Raw genomic sequence first — 25,344 nt, 5'->3', positions numbered from 1 at the left:
CATACATGTATGAGTCTGAAAGTTGAAAGAGAAATAAATCTCACAATCCTGACAATACGATTATCATATCGCAAGATTGACTGCACCAATCTTATTCAAACTGGTCGTAATCGAAAGCTTGCAATCCACATTATATAATAAAAGTGTTAGATTTTTGATTACGATTCTGATTTCTGAGATATTTTAATCGAAAGTTTATTAAAACAATTATAGACATAAAACTCCGGATAAGCTACTTGGTAGCGCCGCGACCCCTATACATAGGCAAAACTCTTGACAAGTCAGAAAGAATCTTTTTTCTATACTTGGCGTTTTTTTATGAACTTGGCGTCGCGACGCTACTGCGTCGCTTAATTACAATATTATTAACCGCATTTTGCAGATTTTATATACACTTATGAATACTTGAATACGAGTACAGATAATAACGTGCTACATAGCGGTAAGCGACTCAACTATACCAAATATTTCAAATATTGTAATAAACTAGTGTAACGATACCGTTACCAGCTTCGCGGGCAGACCATCCGCCCGCCAAATCCGCTCCCCAAACGCTCGCACCTATGGCGCGAACCCTACCAAGGGGACCGCCCTACCACGCGCCGAATCGCGTGAGTGGAAGAGCCGCGCCGGGTATATAAGGCGGTTCAGCGAGTGTATCGTTATCAGTTCCTAATCCTGAATCCTGTCCGAACCAAGATCCGAAACCAAGCTCCGCAGACACCAGGAAACGGGTTACTCGTTGTTAGGCTGGGATTCCCGGTTTCTGGTAGACGCTCACCGAATATCTCCGCTACACCAGGCCACAGGCTACTCATGGTTAAGCCGGACTTCCCGGTTGCTGGGACGGTGGTTCCCGTCACTCCATTACACCAGGCCACGGACTTCTCGTGGTTATGCCGGACTTCCCGGTTGCTGGGACAGCTGGTTAGGTTAAGAAAACGCGTTACTAACCGAGCCGATATACTGGGTGGTTTCACCCCATCGGACCGATTCGTATACCGGGTACTCCGGTAAACTGACCGACCGACCGATTCGTTAAACCGAGGGGTTATACCCCACCGACCGACCGATTAATACAGATACAACCGTTTGGTTGTATCTAGTAGTCCACCGAAAACTGACCGTTTTGTACATACCGCGATCGGGAATAATTTAATAACGTCTACCGCAGGCGATTCAAATAAAAGGTCGCGCTCGCTCGTGACGGCGGAATACATCATTGGCGCCTAGTCCTTTTAAGGATAAGCCGCCGAGCACCGGCCTTGCCAGTCCTTCAGAATACATCGCCGCACAGTGCACATCCTCTCAAGACCAGCCGTCACGTCCGAATCCGGCCCGTTTTTCTCGTCTATAAATACGGATTCCGTTTTCACATACTGAGCCAAGCCGCCCGATTCTGTACATACCGCGTTAGCCTAGTTATTTTGTAAGATTCAAAACGGCAAAGCCTTAATGCATGCTCCAGCGCACTAGCTTGTATCGCATTACTCACGCTGCCCGCGCTCATTGCTTTAATTGTATTAGTTTCTTATTAGCATACATCGCCTTGTTCACGCTGTCCACGCTTAATGCTTTGATTTATATTATTAGTAGCGTACATCGCAGTTTTAACTGTATTATTTCTTTATAAGCTTTGAATAAACTGTTATATTACAATTATCGGAAGAGTAAATTGGAGTTTCCCCCTTCTCCCGAATCCTGGAAACCGACGAGCCTGATCCGCGGCGTACGGGGAAGGTGAACCGTTACACTACAGATTTTGTTCGGTTTTTGCTGCTCATCTGCCCTCAAATTGCGCATATTAAATTTTGCTCAGTTTCTGCCATTAATCTGATGTCAACCATATCAGCAAGCTTTACGGTTTTTGCCACCAATTTGCTGTCCGAATATGTCAGCAAAATTTATTCTTTTTGCTGACAATTTGTCAATTTAATCGGTAATAACAACTCTTGTACCAAATTTGTAGCTTTTTTTCTGACAATAATTTGTAGCAAGCATTTGGCAATATCTGTTAAAACAGAAGTGGCTGACTAGGAATAAAAAGAGTACGTCAAGGATGTGTGATGAATCCACTTTTGTTTAATTTGTTATAGCTAATATAGATAAAGAATTGAAAATATGAAACATAGGAGGTATATGATTAGGTGACAAAAGATTATAGTCATTAGAATATGCTAATGATATGGTATTTTTGACAAAAAATAGAGACGCATTATTAGATATGATGCAGACAATAAAAAGACTTTTAAATAAAAGAAAATTGGTATTATAAGGTATTATGTACAGAGAAAACAAAAGTGCTAGTTTTTAATAAAAAAAATAGGGAAAGAAAAGAAAGTTGGAAATGGAAAGGGAAATTGAAGAAGTTAAAGTTTTCAAATAGATTAGATTTCGTGTTTAATAAGGATAATTATAAGGATCATATAAGGAATATAAGTAATAAAGGAAGAATAGCAGCCAACAAAACGTGGGGGGTTATGGGAACGGATCTGCAGAGATAATTTTATCACAAGATAGGGATTGTTTAGATATTTGGTACAAAGTGTGATATCTTACGAGGTGGAAATATGGGGATGAGAAGAAAAAAAGGAATTCGAAAAAATAATATTGAATTATGTGAGATGAATCTTCAGATTAGAATTTTGTAGGCATTTAATAATAAAAGAATTAAGACTAAATAAGTTAAGGATAAAATGGGAATTAAGGGCAATAAAGCATAAGGAAAAGATAAGAGAGTTGGATGAAAATAAATGGTTAAAAAGTGTTGGAGTGAAAAAGAAAATAAAGGATGGGAGGATATGTATAGTAGAGAAAGGATGGGATATTATAATAGAAATGGATGGAGTATCAAAGATCATCTAGAAGATTTAAGAAGGAGAAAAGATGACTTAAAGAAAGAATTAGGTAAAAGATATTGGGATGTATAAAGGCAAGTAGAGGAAGATAAAATTAGAGAGACCGTGTACAATAAGAAATATAATAGGAATATAATATAATAGGAAAGAGAAGAATATAATAAAAATTGGAAACAGGGATACAAGGACTAAGATATTTGAGGAAGGGCAGTGTAGATATAGGTAATATAGGAGATATGATTAGAGCATTGTTAAAGGTAAGATGTGGAAATGTGGAGGAAAGAAATAAGTATTGATTGGAGGAAGAAGCGACGTTGTGCATATTTTGCGGTAATGGCGAGATTGTATAAATCATTATATAAAATAATGTGAAACAACTAAGGATTAGTTTAAAGATTTAAGTACAAATTGTAATAAAATAAAGGATACGGTTTGGAGTGATGTGATGGATAATATAAAAGAAAGGTTACTGCGGAATCTTTAGATAGAGAAACAAATTATTATTAAGAATAAGATAAAAAAATAAATGTAAATGTAAACTAATCTTACTAGTCATAGAGATACGTGTACGAATGGAAAATATGAGTGTGTAAGGAAATTATTGTGAACCAAGTCCACTTCTTGGCTAATAGCCAAGTTTAATAGCAAAGTTTCAATAAATATATATAATATATGAAAAATAGTGATTAGTATGTTTGCAAACAGAATTATTTCCTATACTATATAGTAAAAGAGTGTTATGTGAAATAGAAGCGTACATATAATTAGAAAGACACAAACAATTGTCAACATCCGACACATAAACGATAATATAATATAGATAACGCTGAGCAACGCAAATTCAAGATTATACTCTATGCGAGCGAAACAACAAATCAAAATAATATGCAAAAATAAAATAGCACAAAAAAAATTTTCTTTTCTTTCGAAAATAGATACAAAGAGATACTCTCCCGGCCTTCGGCATCCCTTGCCATAACGATTCTACCATACTCTACGGTCATTAGAAAATTTAAAACTACTTCTTTAAGTAATCTTCCTCCACCACTGGGATTTCAAGACTTATATGTCTAATCGACTAAAGACTTATATCTTTAATGCACGAGTCAGAAATCCGAAGTTGGTTATATCGCAAGACATGAAAAAGTAGACCTGTCGCCTGCAAAATTTTAAGTCAATAAAACTTGTTTAATATATAAAGTATTTACATTAAACCATACATTGTTATATTAATTTCAAACAGCGCTACAACTTTTATTATATCGAAATATCTACATTGTTATAAAATATAATTATGCATACCGTTTGTTAACATAGATAGTTTTTGTAAACAACAACTGCTCACAATAGAGTTGAATTTGAATCATTCAATTTGATATTAAGATGAAAAAGTTGGCTGCTTTTGATGAGGTATATGGGACATCCATATATTGTGTATAAATCAGTATATATTGTATATATTGTATATAAATCAGATGTTTTGTGTTTGACCATTTTGTTTAAATAACTAAATACTATGTTGACCGTTACAATAAACAATTTTATTACAGTAATATACAATACATAATATCTTTTTTTGTTATTATACTTTTTCATCAACATCTTCAGAACCAAAATAAATGTAAATAATAACTGCAAACTATATTTTCCAGATAGTTTTTATTTGGCATAACGTTATTTAGTAGTTTTGTTTGATTTCTATTTGAACATTTTTATGATGAAAATGACATTTGAATATCGTGAAATTGGCGGCCTTTTGTCACATCTTCACAACAATAATGTCATATATCGACATCAAAAATATGTCATTATTTTCGTTTTATTATTTACAATTTATTAACATCATAATAATAGACAACATTAAGTCATTATTAAATTTATTATAACCTAGTAAACACTAATTATGTTTATATATCACCCTTAATCGGATTTAATAATGTCCATAGTTCTAAAACGGTCAATCATAGTCATTTCATTCTTCAGAGGAATAGTCATAATTGGTCAGTTTTAAAACTATAAATGTTATTAAATTCAATTAAAGATAATGTTTAAACATATAATCGCCGTTATATTAATATTATATGAATATAACAGAATTGAAAATTGCTAGATAATATTGTGTAAGTATTATTGGTAAAATACCAATTAGTTGTAATAATTTTTTACTCATAAATGTAACATATATAATAAATTATCATTATAACTTAATTATATATATATATAATTGAGTCAAACATAATCGAAACAAATAATAAAATAAATTATATTTAATTCATAAAATTTAATTTAGATGACATTTTACTATCTAAGAGAGAGTTGTTATTAAGATATATAGAATTTAGAATAATTACGCAGTTTAGAGGCGACCTTACAGATTTTAATGACTTTGATTTACATTATTAAAAGTACGATCCTGAATAACTTTTAAAAGATTTTATCCGTCGCTTTTATTGTTTATTAAAAAGTTATTAACAAAATAAGTTTAATGAATAGCACGTACTTTTCCGACATTATGTATATTTAAAACATAACCACACACACCACGCGCACGCGCGCACGCACACACACACATGTATTTTGAGAGCTTGCCCCTAACCTGCATAATTACTTAGAGTTTCAATATAATTGAAATTCTAACTCTAAAACACAATCGCACACATCAAGTCGCTTTTATTCACATAGATGATATGCATAAAAATTTGTTTATTAAGATCTAATCTTTTAATATAGATATTAATATAAAATAATAAAGTTTATAATACTATTATAAACACATTTATATTAGTCATTGTGATTTTATTAGTTGTTTCATTTCTTAATTTAGCATATCTTTGTATAATTAAAAAATTAAGTTTTGGTAATTCGTTTTAACGAACACAACTTATCATTAGATGATCTTTACTTCATATCTCAACATCAATCTTTACTACTATGAAAATCAATGATTTCGATCTTAAAGTTATGTGTCTTTCATAAAAAATTAAATAATAATAGCAATAGTGCTCTTAATACTAATGATACTATATGATGAAAAATTAGCAAATAAGAGGCGCAGTTCTAAGAATAAAAAAAAATTTATGATTTTGAAATTGGCCAACCGTAGCTATTCCTCTAAAGAAAAGAATAACTGTTTGGCCGATTTTGACATTATAGCTGCGATCGGGAAGATGCTAGAAATTCTTCTAAGCGTTTGATTGACCAATCAGGACAAAAAGAACAAAGATTTCTTTATTCTGATTGGTTGATGTAATGCTTCGAAGCATTTCTAATGTCTTCCCGACCGCAGCTTATCATTATTAAATCATTACTTCATTAGCCCTATTATATCTACAATAGGTTTAGTAATCTTCAAGCTATAAGAAATTGATCAATTACATGTGAGCAGAATAATCAATTGTTATTGGTAATTTCTTTACTGCTTAAGACTTACTATCTAATTGTAGATCTGGCCTTATGGTTTGAACCATCGACAAATACATATGTAACGATGTCTAATATGCACTTGTTGTCTAATATGCACAGACTCTACTCGGATTTTGAATTGTTCTTCAATGTCGCTTATCACTTATCGATTTTAATTCAATTTTTGATTATAAACTTGATTATTATAAAGTATTATTATAAAATTTAAATTTAAATAATATCCCGATAATTTTAATACATCGCTTAGTAGCATAAAGCAAGATTTATAACAATGAAGTTTTATAACTTTTGAATTTATAACTTTTTGAAGCAAAGTCTATTTTATATCAACCGTGTCTGTAAAAAATAATAATTACAAATTTTTTAAAAATTTCGTAGAAAAGAATTGTATATAGAGAATATGTATATAGAGATTATATTGTATATAGAGAAATATATATAAAAATTTTTTAGAAATATTTTGTTGTAATGATATCCATATTTTTAATGTAATTGTTTCACGATAAAAATAAAAATGTAACTCTAACATTACTCAGCAATATATCTTAATTGAGACTTTCTCATTTATCCAATTTTATAACAAATGCTTCTCCAGGTGGGACAATAAGTTCTTTGAAATACACATCTCGATTCATTCTATAAGTTGGTCCTACAACAACATGACCACCATAATAAAGAAATGATAAATCCTTTTTGCGTGTCTCGTTGCCAAAATTTGCGACAAGTACATAGGAATTTCTTCGTGGATACCATCGCTCTATCACTATCATTTCATCTTCAACATATCTAAACAAAATAACATCAAATTAAGTTATATATATTTTAATAATATACATATATTAATGATAAAACAAGCCACAAAATTTGCAATCTGAGAAAAATATAAAATCTGCATAACTTACAATTAGAATAATGAAAGTATTATATCTAATCATATGCAAAGCATATGATATATTTTTCAAATGGATTAAATTGCTATTGGACACTCTCTCTCTCTCTCTCTCTCTCTCTATATATATATATATATATATATATATATATATATATATATATATATATATATATAGGGTGTCCGACAATTCGCGCAACACTCTTTAAGGAAAGATAGAGAGTGTTATTTTGAACTGAAAAGTCCTGTACCATTTTTTTCTATAACGCTTAATAAAAGAGTTATTATTGAGTTAAGTCTGGCCTATCTATCATTGCCGATCTTCAGCTGGGCGCACGTCGATCAGCCGTCATAACATCTGAGCGCTCACGCACACTACCAGGCGCGCGGCTCACCGGCCGAATAATATATATATATATATATATATATATATATATATATATATATATATATATTAAAAATTATATTAAGAAAATTAATTTAAGAAAAAACTCAAGCCTGAAAATTCATAGTAGATACAAAAAATTTTACCTAACATCACAATTTGCCTTAATTTGACCCTCTCTTAAAACCGCTTTAACGTAAATGGATGTAGTTTCTGCTCTTAGTCTTGCCATTTCTTCAACAGTGCCAATCAAACTAGTTTCCATGGGTTTCCTAGCTTCTGGTAACCAAGTAGTAATTCCTAAGGATGAAAAACTGCTACCGGGGCTGTTCTTCTTCTCCCAATACATAGGAACTAGATTATGCACGTGCGCCAAATCTTTGTGATCCTGACATTCACAATCTTCGATACCTATCTGAGTAAACATAAAACATAACATAATTATTTTTTTTTGTAATAATAATTTCTTCTTAATAAATCTCTAAGAAATTGCGTCTACTGACATATCAAATTTATATGTCTATTTTCTTCTACAATTGATATATATTGCTAGATAATATACAATACAATTCTTAATTACGTGACAATATGCTATCAGAAATATAAATATAAAATACAAAACAAAACAAAATTTTAATTTAAATATAATTTCTAGATTTTAGTTGTGAACCACTTTGATTCATACCTCATCTCCATAAAATATACTTGGTGTTCCAGGTAACATCATGCTAAGAAGAGAAGCCGCTACGCTTGCATTTTTGACATTAATGGTAGAGGCTACTCTACTGGTGTACACGCCGCCTACTGACCAATGTATCCACGGGTAAGCAGGTTTATCAAAAAGTGTACCCTTCGTAATTTGCTCTATTTGTGTCTTAATATCCATTGTACTATTCGTCAAACGAAGAGTCACATCAAGTAAATTTATTCTGGATAGGATAGAGTTTTTTGCACTGATGGAAGTAGTATTCTTTAGAGCTTTTATATGACAAATAAAAATATTGTTTGGATATAGGAGAGACTTCCAATATATGAGGCTCTTCACGAATGTGTCTTCATCGACGTAATGCTCCAATCCTTGTAGATAGAAACCGTTCACTCCTTTCAATTGCCAAAATTTGATAGCCTCACTAATGGGATCTTCTCGTTGATGATTTAAACGATTCGACGAGGATATTTCCCTTCTCGCCTTCTTTAGTGGTGGTGGTATAGATGATAAGACATCACGAATAGTTTCGACTGATGCAGGCAGTGCGGATGGCTCGCGAACTCGATCATTCCCAGCATCTCGCTTATCTCGAAGCCATTCAGTTTCATTTACTTTCGCTGTAGATACCGATTGGTTACTCAAGGTCTTTATGAATGGATACAAAGGCAAATCCAAAATTATACTCATATTCCGTTTTTGAATCTCGCGTACAAGAACAGAAAAATCTTCTATTGTACCCAGATCTTTATTTACGTCTGTCATATTACTAATTTCCGAGTAATATTCTGGATAATGCGATGCTGGAAATATCGAATTCAATCGAATAGCTCGCACTCCAAGTTCTTTTAAATAATCTAGCCGCATAATTATTCCACGCAAATCGCCGATTCCGTCGGCTCCTTTTGTCGAGTCCTGAAAAGATGCCGGGAATATTTCGTAGAAAGTGCTGCCTTGCCACCATTCCATCTGAGGATCACATCTATAGCACAAAGTTCAATAAAAATAATGATTTTTTTATCGCATTAAATTTTGATTATATCAGCGATTTCATTATACAATTTTTTATTTTACCAAACTTATTAATCAGAAAAATAACGTTATATATATTTACGATATTATTTTTATACATATAAAGCAAAATTGCCTAAACATACAGATAAATTAACCATAGAGGTTCTTAAATTACCTATATCTATTGCATTTAAAAGTCATTAATACACAGACACACACACAACACACACACACACACACACACACACACACACACACACACACGCACGCACGCACGCACGCACGCACGCACGCACGCACACAGACATTAACTATAATTTAAAACATACTCTCATGATACCTCATTAGTTTAAAATCATTTTTGTTGTCAAACATATCATACAAGAATTTGAAATTGAAAATTGTTTTAAAGCTATTTTTCCATGTTTCTTTAAAAAAAAAAATAGAAAATAAATAAGAATTACCATACTCAATTTTATTGATTTATAGCAATAATATATACTTTTAAAAAGTATTTAATATCACAATTACTTTAATTTGTCAAATATAACTCATGCGTATAGACTGAGGTCATAAAATATTAGAAACTGCGAAATTTTCGAAATCGCATTATGTTGTTGCTCAAACCGGTATGATTTGTATGATATAATTATAAGATTTCAGTTTTCTTTTTTTACAATACTAAAAATGAGTAGTACAAAATGAAAGAAATTAAAGAAAAAAATTGTTTCTTAAATAAATTTTTTTTTTTAATTATGCTTTTCTTATAATGTATGCACAGTTTTGAAATCATTAAAGACGAATCATTCTGTATAAAAAAAAAATGCACTAAAGAAAAATAACATAAGAAAGAATAAACAAGAAAAAAGAAAATAGCTTCTTAAATCAAAAGCCTTTACAAACTTCAATTTAGCATTCTTATTATTTACATTTTTATTATTTCTTAGCATTCTTATTATTATTGAAATCACACATAATAAAAGAATTATTTTGTAACTTATTTGAGAATGCACAAAAGAGGATACGATAAAATGTATATTATGCAAATAATGGGCACATGAATTATGTACAATTATATAGAATTATGTAGAATTATGTAGTATTATGTAGAATTATGTAGAATTATGTAGAATTATATAGAATTATGTAAAATTATGTAGAATTTCAGAAAATAAGTCTAAATACTAATGTGATTTTTAGGTAAAGATTAATTAAAGATGTTTAGACACATATACTCTATATAAATTTTTAAACATGTATCGACACATACTTCTTAGGCATCGTAGCAATAATGCCAACAACGAGGGCAGCGCATCCGATCAATACCGACATCAGTGTCCAGTAGCACGTTTTCCGTATCAATGACCAATTCCATTTCATAAAACGATAGTCTTTGGGCGGCTTCGGCACCACCAATTGAATCCCAACGAGCGGTGGCTTACCACCGTTCTCCTGGTTGTAAAACTAAACAGTTACAATATGAGTACATATGGCGATGTTAGCAAGCAGCAAGCGATGAATTAGTATACACATCTATGAAACCATTGAGAAGATCGTAATCCTCTTGCTCGCTTATCAGATTCATTCCAATCACAATGCGAGACAGCAGGGTATATAATGTAAATGAAAATCATGGGAGAAAGGCAAAAAGAGAGGGCGGCATCTGCAAACATATCTGCATCTGTTTTAAGCGTGTGACGACGCAATGACAAAGTGTCATTCCTAGGGTGACCAAATTTTTAAAATTTTTTTTTATGAATTCTCAGACTTTTTGCAGTTTCTTTAGATTTCTTTAGATTCTAGTTTTTTCGGGGAGGCTTCGTTTGCTTACATTCTCGATTGCCTACAGCTTCGTTTGCCTATGACGTTTTGCCGACAGCTTCAATTGCCGACATTCCCGATTGCCTACAGAACGATTGCTTAGAAACATTATTGTACACATATAAAAATTAAAAATACAAACGTACGTTTGTATATTTAATTTTTATATATATATTTTTTATATATATATTATATATATATATATATATATATATATATATATATATTTTTTTATTATATATATATATATATATATATTATATAATATATATATATATTTTTTATATATATATTATTATATTTATATTACAATGTAAAAGAAGGTCCACCCAGCCTATCGGCGGGATGGGTGCGGGAGGGCGGCCGAAGACCCCTCCCGCACCCATCTTGCATCCCCGTGTGTGTGTGGTGTGTCGCATTTGCGCGCGCGCGTGCTTCCTGTCCATGCATGTACTTTGATATATTTCAAACGTTAAATAATTAATTAAAAATTAATTATAAACTAACAAACAAAAATAAATGCATTACAATCATCTACAAACAAAATACAATCGATTTCACATCTATTTTTGTAATTTTATAGTACATGTCGGCTAGTTTCATAATCTACAACTAAATAATTAATTAAAAATTAATTATGAACTAACAAACAAAAATAAATGCACTATAATCATTTACAAACGAAATACAATTGATTTTACACATAATTATTTAAAAAAGGTGTTAGTCGTCGGCCAACATTTTACGAATGTGTACAATGTGTATGTGCGTAATAAAGTCATGTGTACAAAACGTTAATATGAATTTCTTATATTATGTGCTCAATAATGTCATGTGTACAATGTGTATATGCGCAATAATGTGATGTGTACAATGTGTATGTGCACAATAATGTCATGTGTACAATGTGTATGTGTACAATAATGACATGTGTACAAACGTATGTTTGTATTTTTAATTTTTATATGTGTACAATAATGCTTCTCAGGCAATCGCTCTGTAGACAATCGGGAATGTCGGCAATTGAAGCTGTTGGCAAAACGTTGTAGGCAAATAAAGCTGTAGGCAATCGGGAATGTAGACAAACGGGATCTCCCCATTTTTTCTAGCTTCTTCTAATATATTTAGATTTTTATTCCGCTTTTTTATAATTATAATCCGTGATTAAGACATTAATTATATGTATCTCAATTTATACATGCCATCTAGTTTTATTAAAAATTTAAATTTTATTGTTTCAGACTATGCACTTAAAATAAAATAACTGTATTACTCCTGATTTTATTATAATTTATTTAAAAATAATATTAACAGAAATAAAATTAAATTAAATTAACAGAAATAAAAAAATTAATTAAGTTAAATGTGCTTTATAGTTTTATCTGTAACATATTCGACTCTTTCTAATTATCAGTTTAGTTTCATATGGTCACTCTAGTCATATCTTATTTATGTTAAAATTATGCATATAAATAATTGAAATGAGAACTCGATGTATAGTTAACGACTTAACTGAATATGAAGAAACATATTGCAATTGTAGCTTTGCAAATGCAATAATAACGCGATATCTTTCTTTATTAATGCATTTGACAAAATATTCTTCATTCGTGCCAGGCGAATATAATAGATATAATGCATAAAAGAAACATTGATATTGTGTCTTCGTTTTTGCGAGTAACAGAGACGGAATTCGTGAATCTTGCAATAAACATTCAATATGTTAAGCACAATAGGCATATATATAAATACATATAAATAAGACAAAGTAATGTGTCGCTACAACCGACAAGTGGATAATTCTATATAAAATAAATATATTGAAAATTCAGAATATATAATATTTAATATTTATAAAATGCAGAATATATAATTTTTTTATTTAATTATGTTTTTTAAATTTATTTCTAGAAGTTGAAACATTAAAATATACTTTTTAAATTTATTTATTAAAATTAAAGGAATTGAAATAAAATTATCTGGTTTTCAGATAGTAAATATTTTAAGTTATTTCTCATTAATCCTTATGTAAAATCAACGATTATTGTTTTAGTCAATTAGGACGTACACATTCTTATCTAAATAAATCTTTTTCTTCAAAATATTTCTATTTTTTTATCTATAGAATGGAAACCTCAAAAAAGTAAAAGATTCTACGTTTCTAATACTTACTAAAGCTTGAGCATCCGGTGCAAGATGCTGATAGGCAGTATTCAATTGTGTCAACAATTGTGCGCAAACGGGTTCGTTTGTATCACTACTACTACCACTGCTAGTAGATTCTACCATGGGATCGCGTGAGCTCGGTTCTGAAACATTCGATGCAGCACTTATATGAGCAAGAATAATTAATGTCTTAATTAGACAATAAAAATAATTCTATATAAAATAACTTAATGTTGAAAATTTTTAAGAAAAGTTATTTGTTATTCTGTCGAAAAAAAGATGAAATTATAATACAAATTTAGAAATATCTTATTTTTTATTATTTTAAAACTCTACCTATCCTCTCCCCCCCTCTCTCTCTCTCTCTCTCTCTCTCTTTCTCTCTCTCTTTCCTTTTTTTGCTTTTTTAATATCTATATTTTTTTGCATCTTTTGTAAGATTGAATTTTAGATTAATCTGCTCAAACAAAATAATCTTAAAACAAAAAAAAAATGCAAAATATTTTATATAAAATGAAATATAAAATATTCTCTCTCTCTCTCTCTTGAATTAAACAACTGTAACACTGAGCAAATATTACATGACAGTTCACATATACTGTCGTTAAAATTAATAATTGCTTAAATTGAAACTGAATCCTATTAAATACTTTAACAACAGTTGATATTATATAATAGCGATTATATAAATTTTTCAGCTCAAAAATATATTTGTTATATTTAATGAACACATATCTTAGGGCCGTGGCACACAAAACAGCAGTAAGACTTAAGACTTAAGAATTTCATCCATACGGAATTTTCAGCATTGTTTAAGTTTCAATATGACTTACTGTTCGATACTGGTCAATTTACTTGCGTCTTAAATCTTACTGGTTAAGTTTTTTTATGTGCCACGGTTCTAAAAAGAAAAATTTGCTATCGCAAAGAAATGATATGAATATCTATTTTCGACGATATATATAAACAATTTTTTAGAATATTTTTTAAAAAAGTACATATTAAGGAAGTATATATATGGTAATGTATGAGCATGCGTGCTTGCGTGCGTGTGCTGGGTGTGCGTGCTGCTGTATGTTAAATCTTTATATTAACTTAAATCTTTTTCCTGTCTTTTTGTAATTTTATGCATATATTTATTAGTAATGTAAATTTTTTCTAAAAAATATTTATTATATATAAATAAAAAAATTGAAAAAAATATCTGTAAAAATCCACTAGAAAAGAGAAAGAAGGTAAGTTCATGATGTGTATGAGAATTTGTTCAATAATTTAAGACAAAATATATATTATTAAAAACGTTTTGATCCAAGAAGCTAAACCTCTATTTTAATATAAAAACTTTAAATTTTTCTTAAAAATCTAGAACAGTAATGTTTTAAATTAAAATTTCCAAGTTTTTTTCTGATCTTTAACATACAGGCTATATATAATAAAAAGTACTTTCTTTTAATGTTAAATTTTTTTTTAACTTTAAGAAAAAAGTATATCCTTTGAAGAAAACTTTAACTAATAAAATAAAAATTTTAAAAAACTAATTAATATTATGTAAAAACTTTAATTAATTAATTTATTCTTGAAATACATGTCATACGTATCAATTTGAAAAAGTCGTTGTAAACAAAACTAAATTTTTATATTTTGAGATTTTCTGTAATAAATTGCCAACTTATTTCATCGAGTGTATTTTTGTATTTTTAAAAGTACTGAAACGACAACACTTAATGACGTTGATTCTTGAAACCGACAGTTATTTTCAATGCCATAAATATTTATAGAATTATATAATACGCGTGTCTAAAAATAGAAGCTGCAAGAAAAGCAACAACTTTTAAATTATGTTACTGTATTTCGAGCTGCAAATATATTATACTTGTATATTATATTATAAGTTTGAAGTCTATAATTCATATATGATTATTGTTTTTATTAAATCTCATTTTACTTTTGCAAATTTAACAAAAAATTAATTTGCTAAATATATTATAATAAAGTGGATAATATAACAATTACTATAAATCAAATTTATTATTATTCTCTCATGACCAAAATTATTTAAATTTTTCGCAAAAATGCTGGAAAAATTTATTTTTTATTGAATTCTATATTATTATAAACTGAACATGGCATCATGTTATGTCGGCAGAATATCATCAGAAATCATTTGCAAGCACGACGTGATTGTTGTTACAAAATAATGACAGAAATACATCAATATTATATAAAATTTATATAGTAATATTGGGTTATATAGTTTTTTCGTTCTCCGCTGTACGACGTATCTCGTATTCTATCACAGGCAAATATAAAGATAGGGCAAAAAAAAATTTTTTGAGACAGCAGCGCATGCTCAATTTTGCAGTAACCAATATTGCCAGATGCACGACTGTAATCATACTTATACGACTCTTTCATTTTTCTTTACATACAGGAAAAGATTATCGCTTTTTGCAGTATTATTCAACAATGTACTATTTATACTACTATCCGTGCATAATAGCAGTTTTCAATAGAACCTTATGGCTCATGGAGATGAAACATGACGCACAACAAAAGATAATGTGCTATTCAATCAATCATTCATCCTTATGGAAAAACATTAAGTTAATTGAATAATTTATGCGCATGCATGTAAATAAAACATGTAACTCATTGCAAATTAATATTTTTTCTTAAAAACAACTATATATTTTTTTATACTAATTGATTTCTCTCAATATTTTAGACATAAAAATATTGAGTTAAGATAATCAAAAATGAATATTTTAAAAGATATTTGACTGTTTATGTAAAATTATATTAAATTAGAATATAAACTATTCAATTTTCATCCTTATAACTTTTTACTGTGCATTGTAAGTAATCGATTAATATAAAAAAATGTGGTGGTTCCATTTTAAAAAATTGGGTAACATAGTATGTATGCCGAAATGAAGTGGTGGAGCTTGGTATGATGACATCATACCAAGTTTATCTCCAAAAACCCTATAATTTTTATTTGAACAATTATTTTCTTACACCTACTGTTTACGAGTTATTCAGATGTATTATTTTATATTGTACATTTTGTATAACTATTATAAACTGTGATATATATATATATATATATATATATATATATATATATATATATATATAGGGTGATTCAAAACAACCTGATATCCTTAAAATGTCATATTCTTGAACAAATTCTGAGACGATTTTTTTTTTTACAAAATTTTGTTCAAAACTTAATTTTTTAATTATAATTAAAAATAATTAGCTACTTACAAGTCCGGTACAATGGGTAGGCAATAATAGCGCAATGCGTCTTGAGATTCACTTCATAATTTTACAATAATAATTTTACGAGATATTTTATATTTTATATCAAAATATATCAGATTAAGATATAAAATAACTCAAAAAGACTTCATAAAAAAATATAATTATTTTATTTATAGTGTTTGGAAAAGCTCTCGAGGTAAGCTACAAAAATATGCAAAAAAATAGGGAATCCCATTTTAAAAAATAAAGTTAAACTCCATATGACATTGGCACGTTCACTCAAGGTCAAACTAATGACACCATCTTATCCTCTTTCGAACCAAACAACTTTTGTTCTATAACTTTTTTCTGTATCTTTCATTTTTTCGAGATATTTGTCTGGGGCAATTAAAATGAAGCACCCTGTACACACACACACACACGCACACGCACACGCACACGCACACGCACACGCACACGCACACGCACACGCACACGCACACGCACACGCACACACACACACACATATATATATATATATATATATATATATATATATATATATATATGTTTTAGAACATGTAGATGTGAAATAAAAATAACATTTTTTTGTTAAAATACAATATTACAATATTATTGATTAATTCATTTGCACTCTACATAGGGCGCTGACTCCAAAATTGCCAATTTTTAATTTTATTTTATTTTTAAAATACTTTTTATTATACAAACACAAGGTATTGATTAAACTTGATTGATTACATTTGTTATATATATTGATATATTTTTTTTCAAAAAAAAGGAATGAACATGTATATAATAATACACACACAACATATACACTCGCATACATATTGTACTTCCTCTCATATACATACATATAACATTTTTATAATATAGGACCATTTTAATCAATCCACTAAAATATTTCAAAGCTTAAGTTTAAGATAAAAATATATCTGACAAAAGTTGTTTAAGTTCATCTGACATGCTCTTTGTTTGACCTTGGGGTAAATATGCCAATGAAGGGAGGCAGTCCCGATGACCTTGACATATGTTGTCAAGGTCATGATCCTGAGTAATCCCCAGGAGGTTTTAGCCATCGCTCATTGTTTATTAAAAAGTTATGGTAATTATTCAGAATCACGGCTTTACCAGCAAATGGGTTGCAAATTTTTTTGATAACTTTTTATACTTAGAGAATAATGTAAATAACAATTTTTAATCGGGAGAAGTCCAAAAAAAGTTATTAACAAAAAAAGTTTGAAATGTACCAAAGTACATGCATTGACAAGAAGCATGCGCGCGCGCGCGCACACACACACACAGAGGGGGGGAGGGCAAGGAGGACCTTCGGCCTCCTTCACGCACCCGCCCCGCGGACAAGCAAGGCGGATATTTATATCGCTTTACACTTATAACTTACAAAATCCATGTTACATCGTAAAACAAGGTCCATCCAGCCTACCGGCGGGGTGGGTGTGGAAGGGGAACCGAAGACTCCCCTTGCACTCCCCTTCCCTCGTGCGTGCGTTGTGCGTGCGCGTGCGCGTGTGCGTGTGCGTGTGCGTGTGCGTGTGCGTGTGCGTGTGCGTGTGTGTGTGTGTGTGTGTGTGTGAAACATCTCATTTATAAAATAATATAAAATTATAATCAGAAAGCTATAATAATTTATTTTTATCTTTTAACTTTCTTTTTTCTTGCTTTATATAAAAATAAGTATTATTTATTTAAGTTTTATTGTGACACTATAATCCAAAATTTTATACTCTCAGGATGCAAACCCATGCAGCAGAATAGCGTAATGCGAAACGAGAGTGGAACCAATCGTTAATTATTTCATTCCCCTTTCAATAATTTTTAGCAAAGTAGATTTTTGTTGATAATATAATGTACGTATACATCAATATATAATATACATATATATATATATATATATATATATATACATTGTATAATAGTTACCTTCAAAATTTTTCTTTATCTCTTAACAATGAGTAATAATTTGTAATCATTAATAATCACTAATAATTTATCTCTATTTTTATACTGATTATGCTGCCAATTTAGCAAAGTATGTGTTTATATATATATATATAGTTCCGTCATTTTTGTTATGCGAATTCCAAATCCGTAAATCCCCATGGAGTGAAATAAACATAAGCAGAACGAGCAGCATGTCTCTAAAATGACTTTTAAATGTTGTTTTTTTCAGTCGTTGTTATTATCATAAAACATAAATATTGAAATAAATGCATTTTGGTTGGAAATATTGACTAAAAACGTTAAATAAATTAAATAAGTTTTTAAGCTGTTTTAATCCTCTTAAAATAATGACTCGTGATCGATTGTGCATTGATCCACGATGCGTTCGATATGCTCCGTTGGAATGTAGGGATTTAGAATCCACATAGCGAAAAGTGCGGTTCTCTCGTAATTGATTCCGTTCTCCTTCCGCATTACACTATTCCGTTGAATGGGTTTGCATCTTTAACGTTAAAACATCCGAGTACCAAACTATTTACGGTTACCAACTGAAAATTTTTGGACATTCCGTGCGCTGTTACCATATGATCATTGCTCATCGTCTCCAGTTGCCTTCTCCATGTCAAATAATTGTGAAAAAAAATCTTTTTATTTTAGATATTTTATTCTTAAAATTAAACGCTCAAAAATTCCGTTTTTTTTTTACAAATATCCTTAAATTGTCCTTCTACTATATATTCGTTTTTCCTCACTTTCTAATTATTATAAATTTAAAATACGAAATTATCATACACTTTATGTATGCGATATATGTAAAAGGTAAATAATTTTTGATAGCTTTTTATCTCGTGTTCGGGACGGTCAATTACTTTTTGTATTGCTAAATTGTACAAATATGTAGATGCCACATTTATTAATGCATAATTAAATTTTTAAATTGTTTTTGTTAATTGCGATTTGCGAAACAACTACCTTAGTAACCTTAATTACTAATAAGCATTAATCGTATTGTGAATATTATATAATGAGATAAATCTTAATTCGCTAGAAAAACTTTAATAACTTTGATGTTTTTTTTGTTATATAATCTTTTGCTATATAGTATTTTGCAGCATTTTGTCATAACCATAAAGTCGTAAGCAAATCGAGCAAAAATATATCTCATAAAATATTACAAAATAAACTATTTAAAATCTCTTCTCTCATTCCAATTAGCTTTATTTAGCAAAATGTAGACGGTAATAAGCAACATACATATCTGCATGAGATTGACATTGAAAACCGAGACGCATGAGCAAGCGATTTTAAATCAAAGATAAACGATTAAAAAATTAGACACGGTAATGTTGCCGCACCAAATCACACGCAGCAAAAAAAAGTCACGCGCAAGCAGATTGTGAAGTGGACTGTGTATCTATACATAAGCTGCCCAATTGCAAATATCTTAATTTCATATTCTCAACAACCGATCGAGTTCTTAATAAGCTTAATTGATAATTTGGGCCTAAATTATATCAAAAAACGGAATTATTACGATGCAAATAATCCAGAACAGAAAAATTTATGAAATTTAAGAAATGTAAATTCCATCCTTTTACTTAATTACCGGCGACAAAATGTTTCTTGTTTCGATCGCATTGCAATGGCGGTGCTAATAATAATAATTATATACTAAAGAGAATAGTAAAGGCCATTGTATATGTGAAAGATTTTTTCGTAACTATAATACCATAAGCAAATCGACCAATCACAGTTTGGCATTCTCAATTTACTGTAATAAAAATGTTTCATTGAAATTGATCGATTTGTTATCACCTTACGGTTGCAATTAAAAGTTTTTGGCAATGAATTTTAATAAATAAACCAATATTAATTTATATATAATATATTATATATGAGCAATTTTTTCTCTTACTTCTCCAAATTTATTTTTACAAAAAAAAAACAATTTTTTAATTATACTTTTTTTGTATATATTGATAGAATTTATACAAGAGAAAGAAAACACATAAATAGACATATTTTATATATAACTATATATAGACTTTTCTTTCCGGGAAGCTGAGAAAAAGTAAAAAAGTTCAAAAAGCCAGAAACAAAACAAGAAAGAACGAGAAACCGAGAAAGAGAAAAAGCGAAAGAAAGAATTGCCTCCTTGCGTTTTTGACTTCTTAAATCATTTTCAAGCTTTACAATTATTGCACAAACTCACATTTTCTTTCTTAGAGAATTTATTACTTTATATTTTATATTGAGAGAATAGATTATATTTTGAGTTACATTATTTATTTTACTGGACATCTTCAGATACATATTTGACTGATTGGGCTTATATTATGTAATCTTGCGTTTTTTTTATTTATTGTTTTTTTTTTATTTATTTGCTAAAGTTTGTCCAAAAATAAATCGATTATGTGAATCATTCTTAATATTTACATTATTTGATATATCATTTTATATAATATTTTATATATTATTTTATATATTATATTTTACGTATTTAAGTTAAATATATCAAATTTTTGCGCTTAATCTCTTTTTTTCTTTTGTTTGTTTCAGCTCTTATTTGTCTCTTATTCGATTTTTTTGCTTTTTATTTATATATTTCTTTATTTTAAAATATTAAAATTGAAATACAAATTAAAATATGAAAAAGTAATTTCACATAGGTGCGAATTTTTTTGTATTAACAGTAAAAGTAAATTAACTAAATTTTAACAGTAAAAGTAAATTAACTAAAATTTATTACTTTTAATTACTTTAATCGAATCATATTTATTGGTATACATTTATTCCAGCTTGAGAAATTCTTCATTAAAGTCTATATATACATACATACATACATACATATATATATATATATATATATATATATATATATATATATATATATATATATATATATATATATATATATATATCTTTTGTTAGTTTTATAATTATGTATATAAAATGTATATACAAATATATAATCGCATTTTATTTAGTAAAACAATTTTGATATTAAAGCATAATAATGCAAAAGTCAATTAAGTTCCATGCTATGCGTAATTTTTATTCTCAATTGAAGTAATTTTGTGATATTATTACTTTTGTAGAAAAAACAATTTAACTAATAATTTAATGATTAACCAAAGATTTAACCAATAAGATATATATTAAAATATATGTTATTACTAGTATATAATATTTTTCTTGTACAACATTTTTTTGAACGGCTAAATATATGTATGTTATATAAAATATTTTTTGTATAATTATCTTTTGAGCGAACGCGAATTTGGTGCCTTTTAAATTTATGTTTTTTGAAAAGATAAATTTTTAAATATATCGTTTCTCTCTCTCTCTCTCTCTCTCTCTTCTTAACTACTTACTTTTAGTTTGCAATTATCTTTAAATTTAAAAGGATATTTTCACAATATTTTGATTTTCATGTAATTTTGAATGAAGTTTTATAATGTAAGAAATTGCATAGCAATATTATAATCGTATATTAATAACAATATCAATAAAACATAACGTAACATAGCAAAAAAAATTATTAAACTTAAAATAGATTAGGTAAATTAAGAAAAAATAAATTTTTCTAAAAATAAAGTGCTGAAAAATAAAATTTAGAAACATATGACTATAATATTTAAAAAAACTTGTTTAAGAAATCTAATTCAAACATATGTGATTAAAAGATAGTTTTAAAATTTGGTTTTATTAAATTAATTAATTTAATCACAAATATTTTATTTTTTCAATATTTTTAAACATTAATATTTTCTATTAAACACTTCTTTCTATTACACACACTATATTAGAACAAATTAAAGAGATTAAAACTGTTTATTAAAACTGTAAAGATTTGTAAAGGTGTTTATTAAATTTTTCTTAATTTAATAATTATTAATATTTATAAATCCATAATCAATTATAATTATTAATTATTAATTGAAAGAAACTAACATTTTTCATTCTTAAATCTTTATTTTTAGAAGCTGAAGTTTAAAAAATAATGAGAATTTTTACATATCTACAGCTCGCTCTGTTTAAAATGAATATAAAATGATAGAAAATTTATCTATCATGTTTTACGGTAGTTTTGAATCTCTTATTTCACAACTGACTTAAATTACATAGATATTCAATTTTTATAAAACCCATTTTGTAATCGTTATTTTATAAGCAGAGTTGTTAAAAATAATTAAAAAAAAGTTTATCACAAAATAATAATAAATATGTGTTGCAATATTTTTTATGATTGAGAAACAACTTATTATACAAACATTCATATTTTACATGATTGAAAAAAATAGTATCATAAAATATGATTAAAATACATAGAAAACCTATGCGAACTTCGGTACATAATAAGTCATAAAAATCAACGTAGAAATTCTATCCATTTTCATCATTCAATTATTTTCTATCAAACATTTTAAGCAGAGCGGGCTAACGCTAATATATAATGTTCAGTTTTTTTTTTTTTTTTTATACAGATTAGGCTTTATAGATTTTATATATATACATTTTCTTAAAAAAAATAAAATTTGTACCCATGTCTCAATAGGCGTGATGACTATCGGCGAAATCGACTGTTGTGAGCTCTGGCGAAGAAGCTTCGTCAAAAATATCGTAACCCCAAGATCAAACGATACTTATTGTTACATATCTTACTTATTATTAGATATCTCACTTATTATATCTTACTTATTATTAGATATCTCTTATATTGTTAGATACCTTATTTACGAATACGTTCTTGTATGTACGCCTGTAACAAATTCACCACCCCGTTTTCCACAATCGACGTTCACAAGAGACACAACAGTTATATTCGTATAAATGATTATTGTTAAAAGGCAACAAAGACAATGATGTGGATATCTCAAATGATGACTACCACCATCGCCATTATACTGCCTCTTATATCCGTAGAAGATAGTGGAACCACGTACTTCACTATATTATATTTAGCGATGCAATATCGTTTCTCGTGTTCTCCCGGTGACTGGCCGACCCGTCCGTCCACGACTAACGCCTGACGCCTCGCTCTCTGCGATTCTGCGCTTTAACAACGATGCGGCACGCGCGTGCGATGTGTCATGCATCATTTGCATGTAGCACAACGACAGCACCAACTCAAAGTATATACGGGGTGTTCCTAACATGTGCAAAAAATTTCGAAGGATGATTGTTTGGACAATTTCTTAAACAAAAAGTTTATATACATCAATGTTCTAAACAGTATAATTTTAAGTTATTTAGGTTTCAAGATATTCAAGATTTAAAAAAATGAGATTTCAAAATATATTTTAACGAAAACAAAATTAAACAAAATATCTGGTGTATTATTTCACAACTATATGTAATTCCTTAAATCTTCAATATTTTTAATTAGAGTAATATAAATTAAGGATTTAAGTTCCCAGAGAAAAAATCTAAAAGAGATTTAATTCTGGGATATTACAATACGGTAGTGAAACTGCTCTTAAAGTCAATATTTATAAAACTTTAATATCCTATATCTTGAAAACTATGTCGATTAGTTATAAGTGCAAATGAAATTTTCTTCAAGAAACTACCCAAAAATATCACTTCCCGATATTTTTCGCATACGCTTAAGAACACTTTGCATAACAAAACTTTTTTAAAAAATCTTTAATAAAAAAATATTATTAAAAAACATTCAAACAAATATATGTATACCAGTACAAATAGATAAGTAAAAATGTTCATGCAATATAATATTTGAAATATAATCATAATGTATTTATTGTGTAAAAAATATATTTAATGTGTAAAAAATTATTTATATATATACCATACTTTTAATAAATATTGATGCTAATTTTTTTATCTTAATTTGTTAAAAACATCACATAGTTATCCAACATCCTTTATAATTTATTAATAATGAATATAATAATAAATAATAATAAATATAATAATAAATAATAATAATAAATAATAAATAATTACAAATTTTATAAATATCAGAACTGAGTATTGCTAAAGAGGATGAAGAAAAACGGATAAATAAATAGATTTATTAAAAACAAAAGATTATACATTCCTTTTTGACATGCACCTCTCAAATATATAAATTTACAAAATAGGAAAAAATAACTAAAAAAGGGTTACTAAAATCATATCCTTAAAATATTTTATATCATATTTCTTACAAACACACACAAACATAATTTTATACTAATTTATATACAAATTAATGTCGGAAATTGTAGCTGTATGTTTAATACATCTATTATATACTTAATCTTTTATAAAAAATAAATTTATTTGTTATAAACCTTCTTGTTTACATATTATAAAAAACACGATTTAATCTATTAGTATCTAAATCGGTTGTCAAAGCAGAGTTTATCTTCTTTAAATGTAATAAATTTGAGACTGTAAAAAATAATAAAAAATATATGCTTAAAAAAAGAAATTATTTATTAATGCATACATATATTTTAATGGAAACAACTTCTAAATATGACATCGTACCAAAAAAAAGTTTTAAACAAAATTTATAATTTTGAGGGAAAAAAAATTATTAATTTTAAATTTGAAATAAATTACTCTCTAAAATCATGTAAAGATCAACCTAATTTTTTAACTATTTTATTTCTTTTTATAAATCAATTTCTCGCAATGTTTGGCAAAAAACGTTATGTGTTAGGAATAGTAGTTAAAATTTAATATTTTACGAGATATTTCTTATTTTATTTTGACATAATTTTACATTACAATTAATATAAATAATAATAAATATATCATATACATATATCATTTTATAACATTACAACAATACTAAAATATAACAATATTAACATTAGAACAATATTAAAATAATAAA

At 28.3% G+C, this 25,344-nt stretch overlaps 2 protein-coding genes across 3 annotated transcripts in view; one reads left to right on the top strand and one right to left on the bottom strand.

The window, feature by feature from the left end:
- The window catches only part of LOC126850777 (enhancer of rudimentary homolog), a 99,497-nt gene that overhangs the window by 17,809 nt on the left and 56,344 nt on the right, over window positions 1–25,344 (top strand). The gene's annotated exons all lie outside the window — the stretch shown is intronic.
- LOC126850762 (neutral and basic amino acid transport protein rBAT-like) lies at window positions 4,026–23,511 on the bottom strand. Of its 2 annotated transcripts, none has more exons than XM_050594068.1 (6): window positions 23,226–23,511; window positions 13,269–13,405; window positions 10,546–10,739; window positions 8,241–9,243; window positions 7,702–7,970; window positions 4,026–7,067 (listed from the first exon to the last, which is right to left on the bottom strand). In XM_050594068.1, the coding sequence occupies exons 2-6, from the start codon at window positions 13,383–13,385 to the stop codon at window positions 6,842–6,844; spliced, it is 1,809 nt and encodes a 602-aa protein (XP_050450025.1). In that variant the 5' UTR covers window positions 13,386–13,405; window positions 23,226–23,511; the 3' UTR covers window positions 4,026–6,841. The 2 variants fall into 2 exon arrangements, with proteins under 2 accessions (XP_050450025.1, XP_050450026.1); XM_050594069.1 differs by having other exon boundaries at window positions 10,546–10,727.

This window comes from Cataglyphis hispanica, chromosome 7 (assembly GCF_021464435.1).
Source record: "Cataglyphis hispanica isolate Lineage 1 chromosome 7, ULB_Chis1_1.0, whole genome shotgun sequence".
Lineage (NCBI taxonomy): Eukaryota > Metazoa > Arthropoda > Insecta > Hymenoptera > Formicidae > Cataglyphis > Cataglyphis hispanica.
Note: the sequence above shows the minus strand (reverse complement) of the source record. Positions and strands in the feature narration are given on the sequence as shown.